The sequence below is a fragment of the Grammomys surdaster genome, unplaced genomic scaffold (genome assembly GCF_004785775.1).
Source record: "Grammomys surdaster isolate TR1022 unplaced genomic scaffold, NIH_TR_1.0 164, whole genome shotgun sequence".
Classification (NCBI taxonomy): domain Eukaryota; kingdom Metazoa; phylum Chordata; class Mammalia; order Rodentia; family Muridae; genus Grammomys; species Grammomys surdaster.
The window spans coordinates 6,122,802-6,148,705 of NW_021604612.1; the positions used below are offsets into that span (position 1 = coordinate 6,122,802).

The 25,904-nt window shown below is 51.9% G+C and overlaps 1 protein-coding gene across 1 annotated transcript; it reads right to left on the minus strand.

Annotated features, from left to right (window-relative positions):
* Positions 1-1,639: 1,639 nt before the first annotated feature.
* LOC114619593 (RING finger and transmembrane domain-containing protein 2) lies at positions 1,640-10,037 on the minus strand (the record flags this gene model as incomplete). Its single annotated transcript, XM_028765417.1, has 4 exons — positions 1,640-1,774; positions 8,362-8,463; positions 8,591-8,656; positions 9,888-10,037. Coding segments are annotated over 4 exons (453 nt in total), but the record flags the coding sequence as incomplete, so codon positions are not given.
* Positions 10,038-25,904: the final 15,867 nt, after the last annotated feature.

Here is a 25,904-nt window from a genome sequence, read left to right on the forward strand (position 1 = left end):
CAAACAAAAACAGTTGCAGGCGGTCCTGCTGCTCTCCTGGGTAACCCCTCAAACCACAGAGAACAGACAGGCCTATCCTCCGTTCCCTCTTAGGACATCCAGGCAGTGGGATTGCTTAACATCATGGCCATTGCCATAGCAACAGAGCTTGAAAGATGCCCTGGTCCCCTGGAAAGGGTGTGCTACTGGTACTAGGAAAGTGTCAGGGAGACCAAGCAGAGGAAAAAGTCCCGGCAGGGGTGCCCCAGGCCAAGGGTCCTGAATCTACAGAGGGGAGGGGACAGCACCGAGGCTCCCATCTCCCCTGACCCTGCCAACCTCCCCCCCCCAGTATGTATGCTAATCTGCCCACCAGCCTTGCAGTTTTCTCAGACGTGGCTTGGGTCAGCCTGTTGTGCGGATGAAGACTGTGAGAGAACCGAGTTGGAAGCCAGTGGAGACAGGCAGAATTCCAGAAGCTTCTGTGCGGTCACCTGTGTTATTTCATCCCAGGTTTCCAATCAGAGTCTCCCAGGAGAGGAGCAGCTGTGTCCTAGAGACCGAAGGATGTGAAGTGCACCTGCGAGCGGCTCCCAGTGTCCCCCGCGGTCCCGCTCAGGCGTTTAGTTAAAGATATAAAGCAGTCTTTTCAGAGACTCTGGGAGGACTGTTGTTTCGCTGAGCTAATTACCTCACCAGAGAGAGGGAGGGGAAAACGGATCACTCCACAGCCGTGTGCTGCTTATGACATGGATTGAAGTCTCCCAGGGGGAGGCAGCCCTGTCCACCAGAGCTCAGCACAGGCCTGAGCTGTCAGTGAGGGACAATGCAGAAGAGAAGAAGGACACAGAATGACAGAAGGCAGGTGGCATGCACTTCTGGACCTGAGCTGACCCTTCTGAGACTGACTGTCCCAGGCAGAGCCCAGGAAGAAAGGAATCACAAAGGTCCGGTCTTTCCATGGTTCCTGTCCTTTGACCTCGCTGCCTGCATGCTCAGAGCAGTCTGTCTCTGACGTGTTGTATGCCCAGGCCACGGACGCTCAGTCAGTGAGGGGCACTTGCAGCAACAGCACCAGGCAGCACTGGAGATACATCGGCCCCTTACTAGCTGGGCAGGCACACCAAGCTTCTCACCTGCTAAGGGTGTGAGGGGTGTGAGAGGGAGTCCCCACATCCCAGGGCTGATGTGGAGATGCCAGCAGGCAGCATGAGCAGGATGCTGGGTGCATCCTGCTGTTTTTAAGGTCAGCTAGGTGGGTGAAGCCTGGTGTTCACATGTAGGACACTCTCCCAGCAGCTCTGGTGAGAAGACCTGGGTCAGACTGTACTCTCTGAGCTCATACCAGTTTGTAGCATTGAGTAGCAGTAGCTGGAAGCAGGTTAAATAGGGGGAGGTTGCGTATGGGTAACTCCCCCACTTAGAGGGGGCCGATCACCTACCTGTGGGGAAGCCAAGTCTGAGTGAGGAGGGTTCCCCTTTCTGGTGGGGTAGGATGCACACACTGTACCAGGGAGGTGAGGAATGTGTTCGTGTGGAGACCCTGGGGTCTGCCAGGAAGGCAGGAGAAAGTCCTGGATGCTGTTTCCCAGGCATCCTCGGGGCTGGGCTCAGCAGTGCTGGCCCTCCCTGTCTGTCTCCCCAGACACTTGTGTTTAGCTTAGTACACCTGCAAGTGTGCAGACGTGGCCCCATCCTTCCAGCAACGCAGGGTATCCACGGCAACCGAGCGGCAGAGCGGGCAGGTGCGCTCCCTGTCCAGCCACAGGCAGAGGCACTCCTCACAGAACACGTGCTGTGGGGACAGCAGAGGGAAAGAGTGTGACCCGGGAGCCTGGCGACAGCAGCCAACTAGCCAGGTCATCCATGCACGCCCTCCAGGAGGGGAGACAACAGACCCATCAGCTCTAAAATAGAAATGTTGGTAGCTGGTGTCCTGGATGGAAGGCAGAGGTGGGGCCTGGGGAGACAATCCTGAGACAGTGACACCTTTGTGGGAGAGTGGAGTGAGCTGCCGGGCACACCTGGCAGAAGACGGCATGTGCAAAGGTCCTGAGGCCAGGATGTATGGCTGAGTCCGAGGGGTAAGAGGATGCTGAGACAGACAGACAGATACACAGACAGAAGGCCTTCCTTAACAAACCTAGCTCAAATTGCCTTTATGGTTTGTTACACACACGAACCAACTTATACTAATGCAGACTTAATAGTCTTTTTTAAAAACTTATGCCTGCATGTATATTTGTTGGGTTCCCCAGACCTGGAGTTACAGGGACTGTGAGCTGCCACTGTCCAGCCCTGAGGCGCTCTATCGCTGTGTCTGAGAAATTAATGTGGGTCAGCACACAGACTCGCAGGGCTCCAGTGTGAGGAAGGCCCTGCATCTGCCTCCTCGGCAGAGAGCAGAGTCAAATGAAGGAATTCAGGAAACCCCGCGTGCCCAGAGCCCTGGCTGAGGCGCTGAGGAGCCCTGGCCTGCCTCTGCCCGCCTCTGCGGAGGGAGGAGGCGCATGAAGGATGAATGGAGAACTTCCCCTGAGGGGCTCAGAGAGCAGGGGCTGCCAGCACTGGAGGGTTCTCCTCTCCAGGCTGTGACTCAGTGATTGTGGGGTTGGGAGAGGAGCCCTGGGGCCTGTGTCGGAGTCGCATCAGAACCTCCACATTACACTCAGAGCAAGCAGCACAGGGGTGGACAGGCCACAGACACAGGCCTGCATGGCAGAAGAGCCTGTGGAGGGGGAAGGCGTTTCTAGTCTCAGGACATCTGTGTGAGCCTGGAGCAGGCACGCAGACACGGGTGGGACTAACAGGACACAGACAGGAGCCGTCCTGCAATCCCTTCACTGTGATGAACTCTGCCCATGTGATCACATCCCAGCAAAGAGACTCAGAGAGGGGAAGACACAGGGCCAAGGATGCACAGCAGCTAGGCAGTGGGAGTCAGGAGTGTGGCCGGCAGCTATGTATCACGGCCTGTGTCACCATTTCCTCCTTGTGGCCCATGGTGCATTGCTGATAACAAGGACAATACAGGAATGGAAGTCACCTCTGGAGGAGATTACAAAAACTCTTGGCTTTCACCTTGCTTATACTGTCTGAGGTCCTCATGGGCTTGCTCGAACAACACCAGCTGGGCCAGGAAGCCAGAGCTATTTGTGGCCACAACGGCCACCAAGGACCTTCAGTCCTACAGGCCACAAGGATCTGAATCCCACTCACAGCCATACCCTAAAGCTTGGAAGAAGCCATCCCTCAGGAGCTAGGAGACCCTGAGTTACCTCAAAGAAGAGGCCATAGCGAATCAGGCTGGGACCCATGGCGCATGAGAACTATGGAGCCACAGGTGTTTCTAGCGCTGCTACTATGCTTTGGGACAACTTGTTCCACAGCAGCGGTAGCTGATACACAGTGCCTGTGTCTAGAGCAAACCCCCCCATCCATTCTGTGACATTGTGTACGTGTGCACACTGGGAGGGCCTGAGACGTGAGGTCAGAAACAACCGAGTCTGTTAAAAACGTTGCCAGAGATCACACACACACACACACACACACACACACACACACACACACACACACAGAGCTATTCCCTTACCCTGAGGAGGCTCTGAGTACAGGCTTTGTTGGACACATCTCCGCATGTTGGCAAGAATTCTAGGAGAGGTGCCCTAACTCCCCAGCACAGCCCTTCAGTGACTTCAGGCAAGAGGCCAAGGCTTAGTGGAAAGGGCAGAGCCAACAGCACTGGAGGCCCTGGGTGTGAATTCTGGTTCTGTATCTTGGGTGAGCATGTCTTTGCCTTTCTGAGCCCAATTCTGCTCTGTTAACAAGCAGGGCTCCTCTCTCCCCATGGGTAGTCTTAAGATAGAGAAAGATATAGCCTCTATGCATTTTAAGCCCAAACTAATGAGTGTCTTGTGTGATGTTCACCCCTCAGCCAGGCTCACAGTGGTCCAAAACCAGGAATGTGCTTGGTTCTCTGACAACTAACTCTCTGCTCTTTGGCAAAGGAAACCTTTCAAGAAGTATGATTTCAGGCTGAGCATCCCTCATTTCTGAGTTCCTGTATCTTGGTGGGTGGCATACCATGACCACGTGTGGGGAGACTACCGGGACCAGAGCTGCAGCCTCTGAGGATACTCACTGTCAGATGACCCTCCATCTGCAATCTGTTCTCAGGTACTACCTCAAGGGGAACACTGAGGGCAGAGGAAGTGATGTGCTGATGTTTGCCTGGTAACTCTTCGAAGGTGAGACTGGAGAGTTATCTATCCGTCATCCATCTATCCATCCATCCATCCATCCATCCATTCACCCATCTATCTACCCATCCATCCACCCACCTATCCATCCACTCATCCATCCATCCCTCATCCATCCACTCATCCATCCACTCACTGTGCCCAGACTATGTCTCTACTGCTAAACAAGAGAGTTGTAGCCTCCATTCTCAAGGTGCTTGCCGTTTGGGCAAGGGGAGAGAGATCTTACATTACTCCATAAGTAATCATGGAAGCAACTGGAAAGGTCTTTGTGGTGAAAACTCACAGTGTATAAGACCATGGTAAGACTATAGTGTATAACAACACACTATGTAAGACCACAGTAGCCAGAATCACAGCTCGTCTGGGGGAGGCAGAAAAGGGGAAGCCATTCTTCAGTGACATTTGAGCTCACTCATTCATTCAATGACATAAGGCCCTTTCACCTGGAGAGGTCGCCTCTGCCCTTGCAGACCCAGCACACACCAGGAGAGCAAGGTGGGCATGTGAGTGCAGTCGGCCAATGCTTGTGTATCTTCAGCCGCTGTATGTGGCTGTCAGTCCTAGCTCTAGGACAATGGTGTCTTGTCTGCCCGCTCCCCAGAGTTCCTCCTCCACCTTTTGGGAAGACGTGGTACAAGAATGGAAGAGACGGGCAGATTGAAGCCCAGAGAGACTGCCAGGAGAACGAATTCCACCTCGCCATCATGTTCAGATCATCCCCGTCACGGAGAAGGAAATACAGATGGCTCCAAAGCACACGCGGAGCTGCCCAGCCACGCTCATAATTAGGGAGATGCAAATGAAAGCGGAGCTCGACAGCACTGTCACCTGTCAGTCTGGCAAAGCCAATGGCTTCGGTAATGCTGCGTGCAAGTGAGGGAAGGAACAAGCGGCTGAGGCACGCTCTGTATGGAGACCAGGCAGGCAGTCTCTCCAAAGTGGGCAATTTAGCGAGACCCAGCAAAACGAGGGCCCCCTCATCCAGGAATTCTACTAACTAGGAATTCATGCTGCCAAGAGCCCGCCACCAAGACAGAGCGTCTGCTGGGAACAGCTACCATGTGCCGAGCCCCATCCCAGCCCCATCACGTGGGCTTCTGGGGCTCTACCTGAGTGAACTCATTTAATCAACACCGTGGGCTCAGGCAGGCACGATCAATCTATTTCAGTCACCTTCGTGACAGCCATTTTCCAAGTAACAAGAGATGGTAAGAGGCTGTGCCTCTCAGGAAATAGCCACACAAATGGCGGTCTATGCTCTGACAGTCATGTCTGTGGCTGTAAGGCAGAAGAAGGGGTGATCTCTGAGTGCCAGCCACAGGTTACAGGCGCTGAGTGACATTCAGCTGAGGGAGACTGTGCTGCAAGTTCAGTTTGCTTTAAAAGATGTTTGTGGGTGTATATGTTTGTATACGTGCACACAGACACACATGCACACTAAATACATGCTATGTTTAGTGTGATTTTGAATTCTATATAAAATGTCTTTGGCAAGAGGTAAAGAAAGCTAGCAACTGTGTTGCTTCTGTGGTTGGTACAGGACAGAGACCCGGTGACGAGGGCAAGCAACCTGTCACTAGCCTTTGCATGCAAGTATGTAAACATGTATGTATGTACATATGCATGCGTGCGTGTAAGCATGTATGTATGTATGTGTGTATGCATGCATGTATTATTTCCTGTGTGTGCATGCACCATGGTGCATGTCTGGAGGTTGGAGGAGAATGTATGGGAGATGGTTCTCTCCTACCACGAGGTTCTAGGGACTGAATGCAGGCCATCAGGCTACACAGCCAACGCCCCAACCACCGAGGCCTCAGTAGCTCCCAACCTTGTATATCTTGCAAACAATCTTTTTCCTTAAAAGGCCTTTTGTTCTGGAATAAGTTCAGAGTTATGGAAAAGCTCAATGATGGAAACATGTCCCTCACCCAGCCTCAGTTTCCCCTCCAATTACTGCATGCCTGAGAAGGGGATTTGTCAAAGCCAAGAGACCCAAGTTGACATGTTACTACAGAAGGACTCTAGGCTTGATTTAAATTTCATCAAAACAGCAGTTTTATCTTCCTCCTTGGCCTGGAATCCAAACCCAGTTGCACATTCTAGTTAGCTGTCATTTCTCCTTTCTGAGTTTTGACTCAGGCACACAAACTGCCATTTTGTTTGCTTGTTTGGACAGGGGCTTGTCATGGAGCCCAGGCTGGCCTTGAACTTTGTGGAGGGAGATCTTTCTGTCTCAAGTGCTGGCCTTCAAAGTGTACACCACCACCCCTGGCCACACTGTCAGTTTCAAAGCAGATCACAGTAAGGGGATGGGGTGCAGCTCAGGTAGTAGCTTGTTTGCTCAGCACACTTGAGGCCCTGGCCACAGCACTGTACACCTGTAACTGTAATCCCAGTGCTTGAGGGGCAGGGGCAGGGGCAGGGGCAGGGGCAGGGGCAGGGGCAGGGGCAGGGGCAGGGGCAGACGAATCAGGCTCAGCCATTCTCAGCCACATAGTGAGTTTGAGACTGTCTGGGCTACATAAGACCCAGTCTCAAAAAAAAAAAAAAAAAAAAGACAGACAGAGCATTAAAAATTCAATTAAAACCAAACTTCTTCAAAGTCTCTCTCTCTCAAACAGCAATAACAAATTTTTCTTGCTAATGTTAAAAGAGGACCCCACCTCCTATCCCATCTTCCAAGGGTGTTAGGGAGGCCATCTGCCTTTCTTCTCATTCCTTCTGGAAGCCAGACTTATGCAGAAAGCCTCCCGTACTGGAGCACTGCGCTCTCTGCCCTGGTCCCCGGGGACTCCACATGACTCTCTCCTCCACAGCTCTTGTCACTGTCTGCCTTGTTTCATAGTTAGTTAGGAATATGTGTCTGAATCCCTAAGGAGACCACGAGCTTCCCAAGGAGGGGACCAGCTCTGTGTGTCCTCCGCCTCTCTGAACTCTGCCCTCACCCAGCTCACATTTACTGAGTTGACACCTGGCCCCTGGGGTCAGGAAGAGGGGAAGGGGCACATTAGGGAGTCAAAGCACTTACCGCTGTGGCTTGGGGAGCCCTGATAATAATGAAAACAAAGGGTGATGATAAGTTTACTGAAAATAATAAAGGCGGCGCTGGCAAGTGCTGTGGTGAGCCACACAGGGTCAGCTCTGCAGGGCGACGGTACAGGCAGCTGACAGGGTCAGCTCTGAATGATGAAGGTCCAGGCAGAACTACGCTCCTGTGACTGTAGTCAGACACATAGGCAGTACACGGCATTGTGATCATTCTATATCTGTCATGGGGAGATGGAGTGGCACCCTCACATTGCATCTGGGATCAAGAACATCCTCGAAGCCCGGTGTGGTGGTACACACCTGTGATCTCACTACAGGGAGATGGAGGCAGGAGGATCCCGAGTTCCAGGATTCCTGGGCTACACAGCGAGAAAACAGTAAAACCATCGACAGTTGCTAGGGCCGGTGTTCAGTGGTACAATGCACAGTCAGCACGAGCAGGCCCTGAGTTACGTCTACAGCATGGACATGTTTAAACAATGTGTTTCAGACCCTGGGCCAGAGGTTGAGGTGCATATTTTATAGACCAGAGTAGATCTGGTCTCTAGGTTGTCCCAGCATACCCCGCCCTGTATGCTGAACTCTCTGGCCCAGGCTTCCTCTCCCTGAGAAGTTCTTCAGTACATAACCTAGACATTGTGATCACCGCCCCCCATACCTGCCTCTCTCTCTCTCTTCTCCTTTCCCTCTGTCTCACTTTCCATGGCGACTTAACTGCCCTTCCTCCTGGGTCATCGACAATAGGTGCCCCCAATAAACCTGCCAGTATACTTTCCTTTGGCCTGAATTGTCTCATTCCACCAGCGGGGAATGGACCCATCAGAATGGACGTGGCTGGGACACGCACTTGGGACAAGTGACAGGATGACAAGTTCTATATTTACCAACAACACTGAGGCTCAGAACCTGCTATTCGGCCAGAAAAACAAAGGGCAGAGATTTGAACCATGGTCTAGCTGCCTCTGGTCTTAACCAGGTTGCCCCTAAAGACCACACTGGAGCCCTGAGATGTGCTCACAGGACCGGCTTTTCCTGGAGTGGGGTCCCGCTGGGGGTGCTGCTTGCTCACCTGGCACAGGAGAATCATGGGATCTCGGAACTCAGCCTGGCAGATGGCGCAGACAGCGCCAGCCTCCGTACACTGCTGCCCCGTGGCTCGGACCCCGTAATTCTGTTTGAGGGAGGGGAAGGGGAAGACAAACACAGCCGTGAGCCCTTCAGTGAAGCAGTGTCTGCAAGGTAAGGAAGGGCTGCCGTGGGCTGCACCATCTGGTTCCCTGGGCCTGGGACTCACTCACCTGGGAGGTGCAAAGGAGTTTCAGTGCTTTCCTGAGTCCACCCACGCGACCGCAGATGTCAAACGACTGAAAGGAGAGAAGAGTGAAGGCTGAGAACGATCTCCCGGCAGTCCTCACCTTCCGCTTTCATTTCAGGAAAACTTCTTCCCATTTCTATCAGTTTTGCCTGACTTCTGTCCTGACATCCAGTATCAACAGTCTCCTCCGTTACTCTGATCAAATAGCGTAAGTATCGTAAGTATCGTCTTTCCCCTTGCCAAGCCCAGGGCAGGCATTACTAATCAACCACATCACTTTCCTGGCACTCTAGCAAGCCACTGCTAGCTGATCATAGTGAGCAAGATAAGGTCCCTGAGGCTGGTTCTGCACGGGTTGCTTGGCTGGTCGTGTTGGAAGGAAGCAAAGTGGACACATTCATTTTCCCTGGGCCCTTTAAAGCCCGAAACAGAGAAGGAAGAGAGGAGAGAGGCAAGGGAGAGAATGGGAGTTTACTTTTTGGGGCCAATAAGATGGTTCAATAAGGTACTTGCCATCAAGCCTGACCTCCTGAGTCCAATCCCTAGAACCTTGTGGGGGAAGGAGAGACCTGACTCTCACAAGTTGTCCTCTGACCTCTACATGTGCAGCATGGCACACACGTCCCACCCCCAACACTAAATATATTCTTGAAGTGTTAGTGTATGTTATGATGCTGTGATGTGAGTGAATCTCAAAAACGTCGTAAGTCACACGAGCCACACCCAAAAGGTGGTTGTACACCCCACTGAGAGAAAACACCCAGCATCGGCACATTTGCATTGGTGTCTGCCGGAGGCTGGGGGCAGGAGGGATGGAGAATGGCTGCTATCCAGAAGAGCTGGGTACTGGGTTTGTTTGTGAAGTCAGGACATGCTTTGGAATCATACAGAAGAGATGGTCACAACACAGTGTGACAGCAAATGCCACTGACTGTACATGGCCTAAGGTTGGCAGCATGATCAGCCCTGATCATTCAGGCCTGTAATCCTTCCCAGCTTCTCTGGAGGCTGAGGCAGGAGGTTTGGTGTTCAAAGATGGCCTGGAAACATAGTGAGACCCTGTGCCAGAGTTTTAAAGAGGGATACAGTGGAATGCCTGCCTGCTATGAGCGGAGCCCTGGGATCTGTCCCCAGCACCAGAGAAAGAAGGAAGAAAAGGGTGGACTGACGGATGGCTAATTCTATGTTATATGACATACATTTTGATATAAGGCAGGCAGACATTAGTGGCTGGTCCTAGCTGCTCAACAGCCCCCAGCCTGGCCCAGCAAGCAGCTTACCTTGCAGAGGCTGTAGAGAATGATCAGGACCCCGCCCAGGAAGTAGCTGTTGGAGGAGTCGTCCCCCATGATGTACTTGTACCACAGCTGGATGGGAACAAGCGACCTGAACAGCTGGCTCAGCTCCTCGATGACCAGATAAAACTTTCCCTGTGGCCACACAAAAAGCATCAATTAGTGTTAGCAGCAAAGACCCAGAGGACAGAGCTGGGCCCAGGCAGGGCCATAATGACAGTCCAGGTCATAGGCAGGCCATTAATCAGCTTTGGAAAGCACTCAAGCTGGCTCTAATGGGGACCGATGGATCTGGCCAGGGAGACGTGGCTCCTGCCTGAAGCCCTTGTCCACCACTCACTGCCCACTGTCCCTAGGATCGAAGTGTCAGATCAGGTATCAGGGATGTCAAAACAGAAAGCACTTGGGATGGGGTGTGGGTGTGGTCAACTGTCTGCCTCAGTGCAGTATGGAGGGCAGAGGGTAGCTCACTGCCCTCCCCAAACTACCCAAGAGGGCCGACTCTAGCACCACAGGATAGAAACAAGGAAGGCCAGGCTGGGAGCCACGGCAGGCACCCACCTGTACAGTTCTACCTCTGAGGGCTCCAAAGGGACCAGAGGGCACCTCGGGAAATATCTCAGCACGGGGCCTCACTCCTGGCTGACTCTCAGAATGAGGTTCTGGGCTCTAAGCTCAGGGGTTGCTCTGAGACATAAGGATCCTGAGCAGGAAGAGGACCTGCTTCCGTGCTGGGGATGCCACAGGTGCCGGCTCCTGCTACCCTTTGGCCTTGAACAAGCCTCAGGAGGGAGGGCGTAGGTTAGGAGAGAGGGACAAGTCAGCTGCTGCCTCACGGGATCCAAGGAATGTAAACACTACCTTGATATGGGGGAGGGCCCTTGACACCCCTCCAAGGACGTTCCCTGACAGAAACGGAAATGGGCCCACTTGTCGAAAATGTTCTCGGCAGCTGTAGTCACAAGACCCACTGACTGAAAACTGCCCAAAGGCACCGCCCGTAGCTGACCACTCAACACGGACTCAGGCAATATTTATGAAATAGGAGACTACTCCGAGACTGTGACTAACAGGTGACTGATACGGCTATCAACACGGATGGATTTCACAGGCATTATGTTGCTTCAAAGATGGTCACAAAAGCCTCCACACTGGGCTGGGGAAATGGCTTAGTGGGTAAAGTGTTTGCCAGACAAACGTAAGCACCAGAGTTCAGATCCCTACCACCCACAAAAAAGCCAGGCGGGCGTGGTACAATCCCAGTGTCTGGGAAGCAGGGACGAGGGACAAGGGTCCCAGGGAAAGCTGGCCAGCTGGGGTAGCTGATCAGTGAGCTCCCGGTTCAGTGAGAATCCTGCCTCAGTGTATAAAGTTATAGAGAAAGACACTCAACATCAATCTGGGACTTTTCATGCACACATACACACATGCCATGGAATCATACATGCATATCTCTCTCTCTCTCTCTCTCTCTCTCTCTCTCTCTCTCTCTCTCTCTCTCTCACACACACACACACACACACACACACACAAACATACACATACATGTTTTCTCTCTTTTTCACACACACATACACGTACCCCTCTCTCATACACACACGTGTGCGTGCATACCTCTTTCTCTCTCTCTCTCTCTCACACACACACACACACATATACACTCTCTCTCATACAATGTACTCTCTCATACACACGCATGCACCTCTCTCTCACACACACTCTCTCTAGTCTCTCTCTCACACACACATACATCTCTCTCACACACACATGCACACCTCACACACACATTCTCCCTTCCTCCCTCCCCCCCGTCTCTTTCCCTTTCTCTCTCCCCTCTCTCCATGTACCAACCCTTGTGTACACACAGTCTTAGAGCAGGTAGCACTAAGCCAGAGAGAGAAGATGGGAGAACTGTGGCTGTCCAGGGTGAGGGTGTGACTCTAGGAACACCAGGGGATTATGGGAAATGGCTTCGCTGACTGTAATAGTGCTTATGTGGGTTGTGGTCACATATCCCAGCTTGCAGAAATTATGCTGCAAAGCTGTGTACTTAATTACATGTAAATCACACTCGAATAAGACTGGGTCACACAAACATACATGCATGCACACACACATACACACACACACACACACGAGCCAACAGCCATTCCTCAGGTGTCCACAGCTTTAAACATGTCAGTGAGCTCTGTGCCTGTTAACTCCTCTAACAAAGTAACCAGGGCTTTGCACACAATGTGCCAAGAAAAACTGTCACCAAGATGGTCTTTGTAACAGCAAAGAGATGACAAAGGAAATACACAAGAGGCGGGGCCTGCCTGTTGGAGATCTATGATGGAGCGCCACACAACCGTGAAAGATTATCCCGTGAAACACCAACTCTGTGGTTAACCACACACCCTATTACCCAAGCAACCAGGGTCAGCACCCTGCATAAGTCACCCTAACACCGTAAATCTTGGGATATGACACACAGGGAAGGACGGTGTCACTTCTGTTGTTCTCAATGGAATCACGGGAAAAAGAGAGAGATTCAAATCATTGAGTCTGCAGAATAACCACTCAGCACTCAAGACAAAGATGAAGGATTCGGTGACGGGAGACAGCCGGGAGAAAGGATAAGCCAGTGCAGTACGAAGGCGTGAATTCTTTACAGAAACTATCGCCTGTTGTTTCTCTAGTGTAGAGTGCTCGTGTGAGCCACAGCGTGTGTGCGGAGGTCAGAGGACAACTTGCAGGAGTCCGTTCTCTCCTTCTGCCATGCAGGCTCCAGGGTCAAGCTAAGACCATCAGTCTCAGCAGTGAGCACCTTTAGGAGCCAAGCCATTTCACCAGCCAAAGGCACAGAGGGAGCCTGTCTACTCTTTCCATGCATCGTGAGGAGGAGACGCTTGGCATCCAAAGGCGATTCCTTGAAGCAGATCCGTGTGAGGATCAAGAACGGTCATCCAGCCATCCGCTCCCATTGGGACTGTTTGGCTGAGTCCCTGTGTGTGTATGTATGGGGGGGGAGGGTCTCATGTGTGTGTGTCCCCTATATGTGTGTGTGTAGGTGCCCTGAATGAGTGTATATGTGTATGAGGGGGTCCCTTGTATGGGTGGGGGGCCTCCTGTATGTGTGTCTACTGAATGTGTGTATGTGTGTGTGAGTCCCCTGTATGCGTGTGTGTCCTTTGTATGTGTGTGTGGGTGTCTCCTGAGTGTGTGTGTCCCCTGTATGTGTGTGTGTCCTTTGCATGTGTGCGTGTGTTCCCTGTATGTGTGTGTGTCCCCTGTGTATGTAGGGGGTCCCCTGTTTTCTGAAGGGTCTTCTTTTCCCTTCGATGCTCCATTCATACGGGCTGTCACCCCAGAAGTATCACCCAGAGGCAAATCTAGTTCCTTTAGGAACTTGTGGAAGTCAGGGGTTATCTGCCTTTCAGTAATGTGGTGATGGTACACACCCACAGACAGCAAGGAGGCACCACCCTCTCTCCACGAGACAGCAGGCCCCACGCTCAGCAGAACCCACTGCTTCTCTGGTTTTTAAGCTCAACTCTTCCATGCTTTGCTCGCATCTGACGTGCAGGATATATGATAAGCAACCCCCAAAGGGCTTGCGACCCTCAGGTTGAGAACTGCTGGCCCTACACCAAAACCCTGACAAAAATGCCTGGCGGTGAGGACTACTTAGCCAGCAGAAGGCTCCATGAGTGGACAATGGCTTTGTGTTTCTAGGTCTATTGTGGGGAATACCATGGCAACTATGTAGTCAAGCAGTTTCTTCATGGTGGACAGGAAACAGAAAAAAGGGACCAGAATAAGATGAATCTTCCAGGGACAGGACCCAGTGACACTTCCCCCAGCAAGGCTACACCTCCCACCAACAGCACCCAATTACACATCCATGAAGAAACTGATCCGTCCATCCATCCATCCATCCATCCATCCATCCATCCATCCATCCATCGTGTAGAACCCTCAGGAACCATCCCTGGAGACAGAGTTCTTACAGACAAACCTGTAGGTGTGCCTCTATCTGCATTCCGTTTGTATGCGCATGTGCAGTGTATGTGCGTGTGTTGGTGGGTACATATGCAGGTATGTATGCGGGTGCACACGTGTGCATTCATGCATGTGTGGAGGCCAGAGTTGGGTGGGTGTCTTCTTTAATCAGTCTCCACTTTGTTTTCTGAGGTGGAGTCTCTCACTGAATCTGGGGTCCCCTGCTGTGCTGGCCCACCATCTTCTTGTCTCCATTATGATGGAATTCTGGGTGCACCGACTGCCCTGACCAATTGTTTCATTTGAATGTGGATGCTTGAGACTGCACGCAAACCTCATGCAGGGCAGGCAGCTTAGCAACCGAGCCACCTCCAAAGTGCCTGCTCACGCTTCTTAAGCCAGTCGGGGTGACAATCAGCTCCCGAGTGCTCCATGTCTAGCTGTGGTCTCCCAGCAGCTAACAGTAACCTGCTTTTTCCACTTGTGCCTGAGTTCAGCTTCCCTCAGAGAACTTTCCTCTCTCCTGTACCTCAGCAGGCCTCAGTCCTCATTTCCCCCTTTAGGAAAATGTGTGTGGTGTATGTATTTCACATATGGTCATGTGGCGCTGACATAATGTGTCTTCTGCAGTCTCACCCCACTTCATTACTGAGGCAGGGTCTCCTGCTGAACCCAGAGCTAGTCCAGTGTGCCATGGTAACTATCACCTGACTCCACCCAAGGGCTCAGATTAAAGGGCTCCAAGCCCACATGGCTTCCCTGTGGCTGCTGGGGATCTAAACTCTGGTCCCTATTCTTGTGTGCCAAGTGTTTTTCCACTGAGCCATCTCTCCAGATCCCTTAAGCATTTATTTTTTCCTTTCTCTGCATCAACCCACCCTTCCTCTCCACCCAACCAACCAACCATACATACATATATCCACCCATCCATCCACTCACCAATCCATCCATCCATCCATCCATCCATCCACTCACCAATCCATCCATCCATCCATCCATCCATCCATCCATCCATCCATCCACTCACCCATCCATCCACTCACCAATCCATCCGTCCATCCATCCATCCATCCGTCTGTCCGTCCGTCCATCCATCCATCCATCCATCCATCCACCCATGTTTCTTTTCTTTATATCCATCTTCCCTCCTCCCCCATCTCTCTCATTTCTCCCAGCTTCAGCCCCCTTCTCTCCCACTGGACTCCAAGGCCCTCAGAAGAGACCTTTGAATTCAGGGTATCCACCCTGCATCTCTGACTCAGGGCATATCCTTGCACACAGTAGGGCAGAAGGCGCCACCCTCATTACTTCTGGCGCCTTCTTACACTTTACACTTCTTGCACTTTGAAAATCAGAGTTGGAATGTGGGAAAGAACGCCACTTCATCAGCAAGCCCTTGTGTCAGGGAAAACACAATCAAGGGAGCGAGAGCCTAGCGGAACCATCTTAAAAGTAGCAATTAGCTGTGGGGTGGGGTGGCCACTGGGAACTGTGCATATCCAGGGAGAACACACGTCCTCCCTAATTAAGCAGTTTCCTAATTCCAGGTTTCTTGCATGTTACTTCTGACGGCCACCCAACAGAAGGCGGGGTTTCTATGGCACGTCCAACAATGGGAGGGCGACGGAGTACAGGCGCCTCTCCTCCCTGTCACCAGGAAAGACGTGTGGAGACTGTTGTAAGGCTCATGGGGTGAGGGGTGGGGAGGTGATGGGAGGGCTCTGGGCTTGGAGTGTGATGGGGGAAGGGGGTGCAGGCAGGGGCGGTCCCAGGCGAGCTGCAGTCTTCCCTTCCTCACTGTCAGGATGTGTTGGGACACAGAAAAGCAAGCAAACAAGGAAAGAACAAAAGCTTGAAGAACCTGGGGCTGATGAGGAGGGCGGGGCACGGAGGAAGGAGATGAGCACTGAGCACTTCCAGCTGATGTGAGGAGTGGGGAGGATGGAGGAGAGGGACCATCCAAGACACCGATGTGGACACAGAGAGGAAGGCTTGGTTATTTGTGTGTCCCCAGACTAACAGTATTCACACTGAGCAGTTATTCGTGTGCCCTGAGACTAACAGTATTCACACTGAGCTGTTATTCATGTGTCCCTAGACTAACAGTATTCACACTAAGCAGTCACCCATGAGGCAGGACAGCTCAGAGCTCAAGGTAGGAGACTTCCACGCTTGGCTCTGCCACTGACTAAATGGACAGTGATGTCACATCTCTGAGCCTGGCTTCCTTCACCTGCACACAAAGACACACATATGTACTCATGTAAACACACAGTCCACACCTGCCTACTGCACTCACACGTATTCACTATCATCCATCCCCCACACCCCCACAGATACTTACCATACACACACACACCACACTCATACATTCACACATACAACCACATAAACTCACACATGCACGACTTCATGCAGTGGCATGAAGGTAAACCAGGCCCCCAGGGATTAAACAGTCCTTGATTTGTGTGTTTGCCAATTTCTGTGGTGTAAATACTCCCGTAAGATCCATTGCAAACTTCCTGAAAGATCAACTTTCCACTCTCAGGAGCCCAGGTGACCTGGATCCACCAGGTGACCATGGTAACAGATACCACGAAGATCCGAAGGACTGAGAGGTCTAAAATACAGGTTCACACCAGAGTGCAGGATATGGCAACAGCCAATGCTCGACCTCATGCTGATCCTGGCCTGGGAGTGTTACATGTTAGTGTCACACTGGAAAGAGACATGGGATAGTACAGGTTCAGAGAAATAAAGGGTGGGGACTTAGTGGGGCAGGGTGGCTTCGGACATGAAACTCTGAGTTCCATCCCCAACAACAGAGTGTGAGGAAGAAAAGAAGGGAGTGGGAGGAAACTCGGAAAGGAAGGAAGGAAAGCAGGTTAGAATTGAGGCAGAGACGTCTAGACTGTCCAGACCTGGAGGGATGGGGCAGTTTTTCCTTCCCTGCTTTTGCTGTTTGTGGGGCTGGCTGGGGGTGGGGATGGGGAGCAAGAGAAAAGGCTGGGATCCTGGGCCGGCCACTTCTGCTTCTTCAGCTGAGGTAGCAGAATCAAGAGACAAGGCCCCATGGACTGCCCAGGTCAGGAGGACATTATATGGCAGAAAGATGAGCTGAACCCAGCACGCCCCAAATGAACCTGAGAATCACAGAACAGAGAGAGTTAATGACTCTGGGTTCAAGCCAAGAACAAAAAGAAGAAGAGGAGAAGGGGCAGGAGAAGGGGTGGGGGGGAGGATGGGAGGAGGAGGAGAAGAGGGAGGAGGAGAGGGAGGAGGGCAGGAAAGGAGAGGAGGAGGAGGAGGAGGAGAGGGAGGAGAAGAGGAAGAAGGAGGAGTAGAGGAGGGAGAAGGATGAGGAGGAAGAGGAGGAGGAAGAGAAGGGGGACGAGGGTGGAGAGGGAGGAGGGGAGGAGGAGGGGGGGAGGAAGAGGAGGAGGAGGAAGAGGAGGAGGGGGAGGAAGAGGAGGAGGGAGAAAGCAGTAGCATTCCAGCAAGGGTACTCTGCAGTCTCTGGACCACACTACATGTCCTCAAACTCATACACCAAAGCCCTAATCCCCATCCCTCAGTATCCACAGGGGAGGATTCTAGAATCCTCCAAACAAAACACGGTCAACTCTCCGATGCTCAAGTCTCTCACACAAGACAGTAGAATGTCTGCCCAGAAGCCACACCCTGTAAGCTGCAGTAGCTTCTGATGTGGATACAATGTAAACACTATGTAAATAGACTGTTGCTTAGGAGACAATGAGAAACGTCTGCCCACTTCAGTATAGCCGCAACCCCTGAGTAACCAGCCACAGTAGGTTTAAACGGCTGGTGTGGAACTCGGAGACACAGCCAGCCGCACTGGGACACAAGGCCCCTGGGAAGTGATATGGACATGAGGTGGCACCGTGTGACAGGATTGGAGCCATTATAAGAGACACCATGGCCGGGCAGTAGTGGCGCACAGCTTTGATCTCAACACTTGGGAGGCACAGGCAGGAGGATCTCTATGAGTTAGAAGCCAGTCAGGTCTACAGAGGGAGTTCCAGGACAGCCAGGGCTACACAGAGGAACCCTGTCTCAAACCAACCAACCAAGCAACCAAACAAACAAAAAAAGAGACACCACAGGCTGGAATGGCTGTTCAGCACCTAAGAGTCTTGTTGCTCTTATAGAGGGGACTTAGGTTTAGTTCCCAGCACCCACATCAGGAGGCTTACAATGTCTTAGAGACCTTACATAGTTTTCTGGGTACACATATACACTCAGAGACACATACATAAAACTAATGGGTTTATCCCTATAATTTCAGCCTTATCCTCGTGAGGGCTTGGAGGCTGAGGAAGGAGGTTGCTGTAAGTTCGAGGCCATCCTGTCCTATACAGAGAGAAGACAGTTACTCGAAAGCCAGAATGATGAGTCTCACTGGGAACTGAATCATACGAGGGTTTAATCTTGGATTCTACAGCCTTCAGCACTGTGAGAAGCCATCCAGTTTCAGGCTGGTTGTCATAGCAACCTGAACAGATGAGTAGGGCTGGCCAGTAGTGGACCTGTGATTCAAGCTTAGGTCTCTGTATGTTCTTATTGGCTAGGTTCAAATCCTAACCCTGCCCTTTCCAAGCTGGGCACCTTTGGTGAAGTATGTCTCCTCTCTGTGACCACACCCCTTCCATGCCCCTGGTGTCCCTGGCTGTCATGACCAATGTTCAGTTCACTTAGAGATCCTGATGTAAACAGCTCTAAGCAGTAAATTCCTTGCATGGTGTCCGGAACAAGCTTTCAGAATACAAAGTCAATCTTGGGCCCCAAACTGTGTCAGACTCGCTCAGACCTATCGACAGGGAATCTCTGCACGCAAGGAGCTTTAAAGAAAACAACTCTGAGAGCTTGTTTGGAGGTCCTAGCACAGTGGCTCTCAGCCTGTGGGTCTTGAACCCTTAGGAGATCAAACAACCCTTTCACCCTATTGGGTCGCATACCCGATATCCTGCACATTAAATATTTGCATTATGATTCATAATAGCAAAATTACAGTTATGAAGTAGCAACAAAAAATTTTATAGTTGGGGCCATCACAACATGAGGGACCATATTATAGGGTCACAGCATTAGGAAGGTTGAGAGGCAGCTACTTTTATAATCTGGACAGAGGACCTGTCCTCCTCAATTCGGGGAAGGGTGTTTTCTTCCTCTGAGCGAGCATGCAGCTTTGAAAGGGGTACACAAGGAGTAGTGAGGAAGAGGGGGGGCATCCACCTAGCCAAGCAGCTTATACATGTCACCCCTGGTGACCAGTGGGGTGAGAGATGCCACAGCCAGCTCATCCTTGTATCCAAAATCAACTTTGAAATGAAACCTCTGAAGTTGGCTGAGGAAGATGGTTTGGCGGCCATTGCTGCGCTGGACACAAAATTATCATGAAAAGTACCCAGTGAGGAAAGAAGCATTGACTGGGGTGGAGACAGGGCTCAATTGGACTCTTCCAGCCAACTGTAAAGGGTGTACTCCTGTGTCCTGGGTTAGAGTTCTAGTGAGTTCGTGCCGAGGTTCTCCTGACAAATGTTAACAGTGGAAGCCCCTGTTGACACTGGTAACAGGGGACAATGGGAGTCCCCCTCTTAGGACTGATAGAGGCAGTGAACTAAGGCCTGAGAGACATGAGAGGACTTAACAAGGATCTGCTCTGACCCTGTGGGCAGTCTGCCAATCATAAAGTGCCCTGAGGTAAACGCACCATGCCTTCTTGATCAAGAGAGTGGGAGAAAATGGTTTTCCTGCAATGGCACTGTGAGATCAAAGCGAAATGTGTGTGGTTGTGAGTCCAAGAGCCCAGTGAACATCTTTATGGTTCTGGTACTCCGAGTGAGGCGTTCTCTCTCTCTCTCTCTCTCTCTCTGAACCTCATCGTTCTGCTCTGTCTTCCAGAGGTATTAACCCAGCTCTGTTGTCTGAGCCTCTAATCTCTGTTAACACAAGTACTGGAGTCCCCTGGGATCATGAGGGTCAGAGAGGTAACAAAGTAGCTTGGAGAAATGAGTGGATATCTCAGAACCCCAGAGACAAGATGGCTGCAGCTTCAAGTACAGGTGGATCCAGGAGGTCAACATGGAGTCAAGAATCCTCCATTTACTTTCCCACTTGTCAGTTGTGGTTGTCTCTGCTCCTCTTTGGTGACTTAAAGCTTAGGAGGTCATATGCTGGGCACCACTCTGTACACAGTACAGTGCCATAGAGGCAGGTGCTGCTGACTGTAGTAAGAACTTTGGTTTCTTTAAAAAAAAAAAAAAACACCACAGAAATATTATGTGAATGTGTTTTCATTTTAATCCCAGGTATGGGGATGTGTGTGTGTGTGTGGGGGGGGGGGTTGCTTCATAGCAGGTGACTGTGATTTGCCTCGAGCTCTGGTAGGGGTGTGGTTTTGCCAGCTGCAGAGAGTTTTCATGAGTGTGTGTCATTTGGAATCCTGGCGACTTTTCAGAGGCTACATGAAGGCTAGCACCCTGACAGTGTGGCTGTTAATGGGTTGCTGCTTGCTAAGGAGCTGTGTGCAGAGAGAGGAGAAGAAATCAGATGTCCTGACAGAGAAGATCAAACTTGCCCCCAAGGAACCTGGTGCTCTTAATCAGCAGGAAGTAGTCTAACGGTCGATCCCTTTCCTACCCCAACTTTATTCAGGGATCTGTTTCTTCCCTTATCCCCTCTCCCCTTTCTCTCCTACCTAGTGTCAGGGGTTGAAAGGGTAGAAGAAGAGGGGTGGAGAAGGGTGGAAGAAAAAGGACCCACAAAATAACCAAAGTCCAGCTACAGCTGACTCTCACTGTACAGAGTCAGTGCCGGAGGCACAGAGTGGTAAGGGAACCTGCTCCAAGTCACAGAGCTAGAAAAATGCTGGACCCGGCAGATCTGTTAAGGCAATGGAAGCCAGTGGCAACATTTTTGGTAGCTTGAATTCTCTGTGTTTCTTCCTGAGCCTGGGCACCAAAGTACATAGCAAATGTTGGAAGGATCCTGTTGGAATTAAGCCTCCTCCTGGGAACAGAGGGCTGAGTCTGAACTTGGTCACCTGATTCTCTGAATGGCCACAGTGGGGAGGGTCCCATGACAGTTCTTTCAAAACTGTACAGAGAGCCAGGGGTTCCCTTGGTTAGTCAATGGTCCAGCAAAGGCAGGTAGATAGCTCTGCTGCCTGAGCCCACAGCCTGGCTGCATCCCAAAGCCTCTTTTACTGTGGGGGGAATAAAAGGGGAATGCTGTAGCCTTGAGGGCAGAGGAGATCTCTGGCCTCAGTTCCCGCTTGCATTTTTTTTCCCCAAGCTGACACAGAGGGCTGAAAATAAAGGCTTGTTTTTCTAAGAAAATGACTTGCCAGGCTGCTGGGATGTTGGGGCCTCAGCTGCCAGTACCCTCAGGACAAAACAGCTCCAGTAATCACTTGAAGGGCAGAGCCAGCAATGGAGGGGCGAAACGGGACTTCTCCAAGAGAGGAGGCTCCTAGCTGACCTCTAAGCTCTGGGAGAAGCTGGAAAGGTTGCTGAGAGGAATACAGAAAAAAGAGGCAGAGAGGACCATGGGACAAAAGACTGGGCCAAAGACAGGAGAGAACTGAGCCACTCAGAGGCCTGATAGAAAAGGCCACTGAACAGGTTGGCCTGGGACTTATGCTCCTCCTGCTGCAGTCTCCCAAGTGCTGGGATTACAGGTACCAGGCCTGTTTTATAAACTCCTTCTTTAGCACACACCAAGCAGAACTGTGCAGCCAGAGCCCCTCTGAGAGGGAGGTGGTTACGACCAATTCCAAGCACGAGACAACTCAAACACTGGGCTAAGTCATTTAGAGAACCATCTGAGCAGAGAGGGAAGGGACAGAAAAGGAGACGGGCTGCCTGTTGGGTGAGGAGAGGCTGTGCGTGGAAAACTTAACACCCTCATGCTGTCCCCTCGCTCATGCTGTCCCTTCGGCTGACCAGAGGCTGTTCTTATTAGCACCGTTAGCAGGTGAGGAAGCAGGCTCAGACAAGAGAGGCAGAGGAGCAAGGACTTAAATTCTGTGGGGTGCTTCAAGACACCCGTGAGGAAGACCGAAAACAAGAGCCTAACAAATATAATGAGATGTGAGGAGAGGGGAGGAAGGGGAGAAGAGGAGGAAGAAGCAAGAGGAAGAAGGGAACTCTGGCAGGAGAACCGGGAACGGGAGAGCCACCCAGAACCTAGGAAGCTGGGGTGGGGCTAGCGGCTCCGCGTTGCTTGGCAACAGGAGCTGCGATGACGTCAGCGGCCGCCCAGCCTCTCCCAGGTGGATGAGATCATCGCGGCCTCCCCAGCTCCCCACCACAGGCTCCTCGCCAGCGTCTGGAGTGCCCCTGGTCCGCGGGACGGCGCAGGACGATGACATCACTCCCGCACCGAGACTCCGGTGCCCAAGGAGTGCTGCGCTCTAGGCGTGACTGACAGTCTAGGCGGTGTTTCAGACTTGCGGCTGTACTGGGTCATTATTAACAGGCTTCGCACTTAAGGCTGCAGGGTGTCCCAGCTCCAGGCTGGGGCCAACCCCACTGCAGAGAAACCTGATCTTTGTAGTCTCAACCGGGAGCCCTTCCCACTGACCCAAGGCTCCAAGATTGCGGTTTTGTGTGAATGCATGTATGTATGCATATGTGTCTCTGCATTATGTATATGCACCACATGTGTGCTAGGTGCCCGTGGAGGCCAGAAGACGGTAACAGGTGCCTTGGAATTGGAGCTACATATGGCCATAAACCGCCTTGTGGGTGCTGGGGGCCAAATCCATGTCCTTTGCAAGAGCTGTCTGGGCTCTGAACTGCTGGGTCATCTCTTCAGTGCCCACAATTTACTTTCATCCCCAAGTAGTGCAGACTGTGATCTTATGGCTTGTGGTTAAGAATGATCACCTGACCAAAGGGGCAGGCCCTGCCTCCTCAACTGGAACTTGTATTCAGTTCCTATGCCACACCAGAGTTTGTCAGACTGTGCGTGTTAAATATTTTGGAAGTGAAGGCAAAAAAATTATTGGCTTGGGTAGTGTTGACATTCAAACTCCAGTCTGACTGGGGGTAAAACTGGGTATATTCCATGTTCACTCCGTCCATGGTCAATAGCTTGGTGAGACTGGAGACAGACAAATGTACAAAAGGCAGACGTGGGAATGGTTTCCTGTGGACAACTGAAAGGGGGATAGATAGCCGCAGAAGTGTCGTGGGGGGTTCCTTTATGTCTTTCCTTTAAAATCTGCACACATTTCCGTGTCTTTTCCTTTCTTCCTTTTTTCTTTTTTTTCTTTTTTTCTTTTTGGAGACAGTTTTACTATGTAGCTTTAGCTGACCCTGGACCTCACTATCTAGACACTGGCCTTGAACTCACAAAGCTGTCTGCCTCTGCTCCTTGAGTGGCAGCTTCAAAGGCGTGCACCATCACGGTGGCTTAGAGCCCCGATTTTCTAACACCTTGGAGCCTTTGTGAGTAGGCGAGAACATGGAGGCTTGCACCAGCGGGCTCCGTGGCCAGCTTCAGCTCTGTGAAGGAGGGTTGGTAGAGGAAGCAGGAGTAGGGCCATGCCTGGGTGCAAGCTGCTGTCATTTACTAGAGGGGTATGGGGATCCTGTCGGAGGCCACATCTGGGAGGTTGCCACCCTCAGCATGGTAGGATGCAGTTAACTCCTGGAACCCAGCGCTCAGCCTCCCTGCCTTGTCCGAAGTACAGACTCATGATCAGCCTTTCCTGGCCTCTGGATACCATGACCGCACGTGTTCATGGCGAGACCTTGGAAGACGTCACCGTAAGCAATGAGACTTTCTACTGTAATCTGGAAAGTCACGCCAGTGCTATGGCTGTTTGATCCTCTGGAAGGACCTTGTGGCTTCGCACTGCCCAGTTCTGAACCAATCATTTCTCATAAGGGGGCATACACCTGTAATCCCAGCACTTGGGAAGCTGAGTCAGGAGGCCTGCCATGGGTCCATCCTTGGCTACACAGTGAGCGAGACTAGGGCAGCCTTGTGGGTGGCTGTTTTGGGATGTCTACTTCCCTATCTGCCCCCTGCTGCACTGGGAGGTTGACCTTGGAAGCCCTGCTTCTGAGGGCTCCTCCAGCACAGCACCCAGCTGGCCAGAGGCTTAGAGGATCTCAGCCGAGCATGCCTGGGGACAAGTCACGTGACCAGCAACTAGCCTGGCTTCCTTGCCAGCAGAACAGAGGCCTGTCTGAATCTCTGCACATGGACAAGAGAGTGGGTGTAGCACCCCCTGCAGCATGAGGAGGCCTTTGGGAGACCTCCTATGGCATCTACCATCCTGGCTTGGCCTCACCAAGATCAGGACTAGAGCAAAGACCTCTGCTTCCTTGTCCAGGGGCTTCTCATCATGTGTAAGAACTATTATCAGCTAAGGTCTAGCTCAGCAAAAAGGGGTCTTGAGAGTCAGGGTCATAGAAGGCTTCAAAGAGGCACCAGACCCCATCTAGCCCACAGAAGGGCAGGCCCCAGAGAGTTGGTCTGGATGTAGGCATTTATTCCCGCCCCTGCTTTTGTTTCTTGAGCACAGGAACTGCTGTGGACCCCCTTCTGAGGCCACCTCAGGCTCTAGAGTTAAGGGATGCACTTGGGTTGTGCCCAGCTCCATGTGCCCTGTCCATGCCTGAGGACTGGGCACTGGGTAGGCCCTGCTTACCAGTGATAAGCAAGGAGCAGCACTGAGAACAGCCACAGCAGCCGGGCCTGGGTCTCCGTTTCTCCACTGGGGCCACCCTACACTGGGTGACAGAATTGGGTCACAGCCAGGCAGGCCTGCTCCCTAGACAGCCACCGTCCGAGCTGGAGAAGGGTGTCTCCTTCAACCTGGAAACCTATTTCCAGAGGAGATGGGGAGGTGCGGTTGGGGGCTGGGGATAGAAGGGGCCAGGATTTCAACAGCAGCTGTGTTCTTGATTTTCCCCCAGGATCCCGGCTGCTCCTCCTCCGTGCTGAGTGTTTGCCATTAAAAACAAACAGTATCATTTGGTTCAATATAAAATGAATTAAAGGAAATTAAACTGCGGGGGCCATGTGGTCTGCCTTGTCTGCTGTTGTCTGAGGCTGTTTTTCATTTTTCCCAGTGGGGAACAACAGCTTGGGGGGTGTGGAGCAGGGCAGGGCCGAGTAAATAAATAAATAATGTAACCCCCCCACACACACACACACTAGTATAAACCTAGGTGTGAGAACTCCCAGGTGTCCACTGGGTCCTGTCCTTGCTGCCTCCCTTGGTGGCTGACTGTAGCCTTTGAGTGTCTTTTAGGGGACAGAGTAAAGAGACAGGAGGGAACAAAACAAACAAAAATGATAGTCCCCTGAGACAGAAGCTGGGGTGCTGGGTGGCAGAGGGCTGAGGCATGAGTCTGAGAGGCTGGTGAGGGTGTGGGCGTGGGTTGACAGGGGGCAGTGCTGACTGTCTCCCACTGTGTCGAGCGGCAGTGGCTGCCACTGTCCTGTAGTAGGTTGGCAGGAATGTGGGCCTAGGACCTGCGCATGTGCACTTGTGTGCTTGTATATATGTCTGCATGTGTGCCGTGTGTATGACAGCATGCTGAGAAACTGAGTTCTGAAACTAAAGAAATAGAATTCAAGTATATGCCCCACCACCCATTAACCTCTATCAAGTCAATTAGCTTCTCTGTGCCTCAGTTTCCCTGTCTGCCAGGTAAAACAGCTAAGACTATCTACCGCACAAGGTGTTATGGTATGGGTGGTGGTTTGAATGAAAATAATGTCCACAGGCTCATGTATTTGAACACTTGGTCCCCAATCCTTGGGAAGGATTAGGAGGTGTGGCCTTGGTGGAGGAGGCGTGTCACTTGGGAAGGATTAGGAGGTGTGGCCTTGGTGGAGGAGGCGTGTCACTTGGGAAGGATTAGGAGGTGTGGCCTTGGTGGAGGAGGAGTGTCACTTGGGAAGGATTAGGAGGTGTGGCCTTGGTGGGGGAGGCGTGTCACTTGGGAATGATTAGGAGGTGTGGCCTTGGTAGAG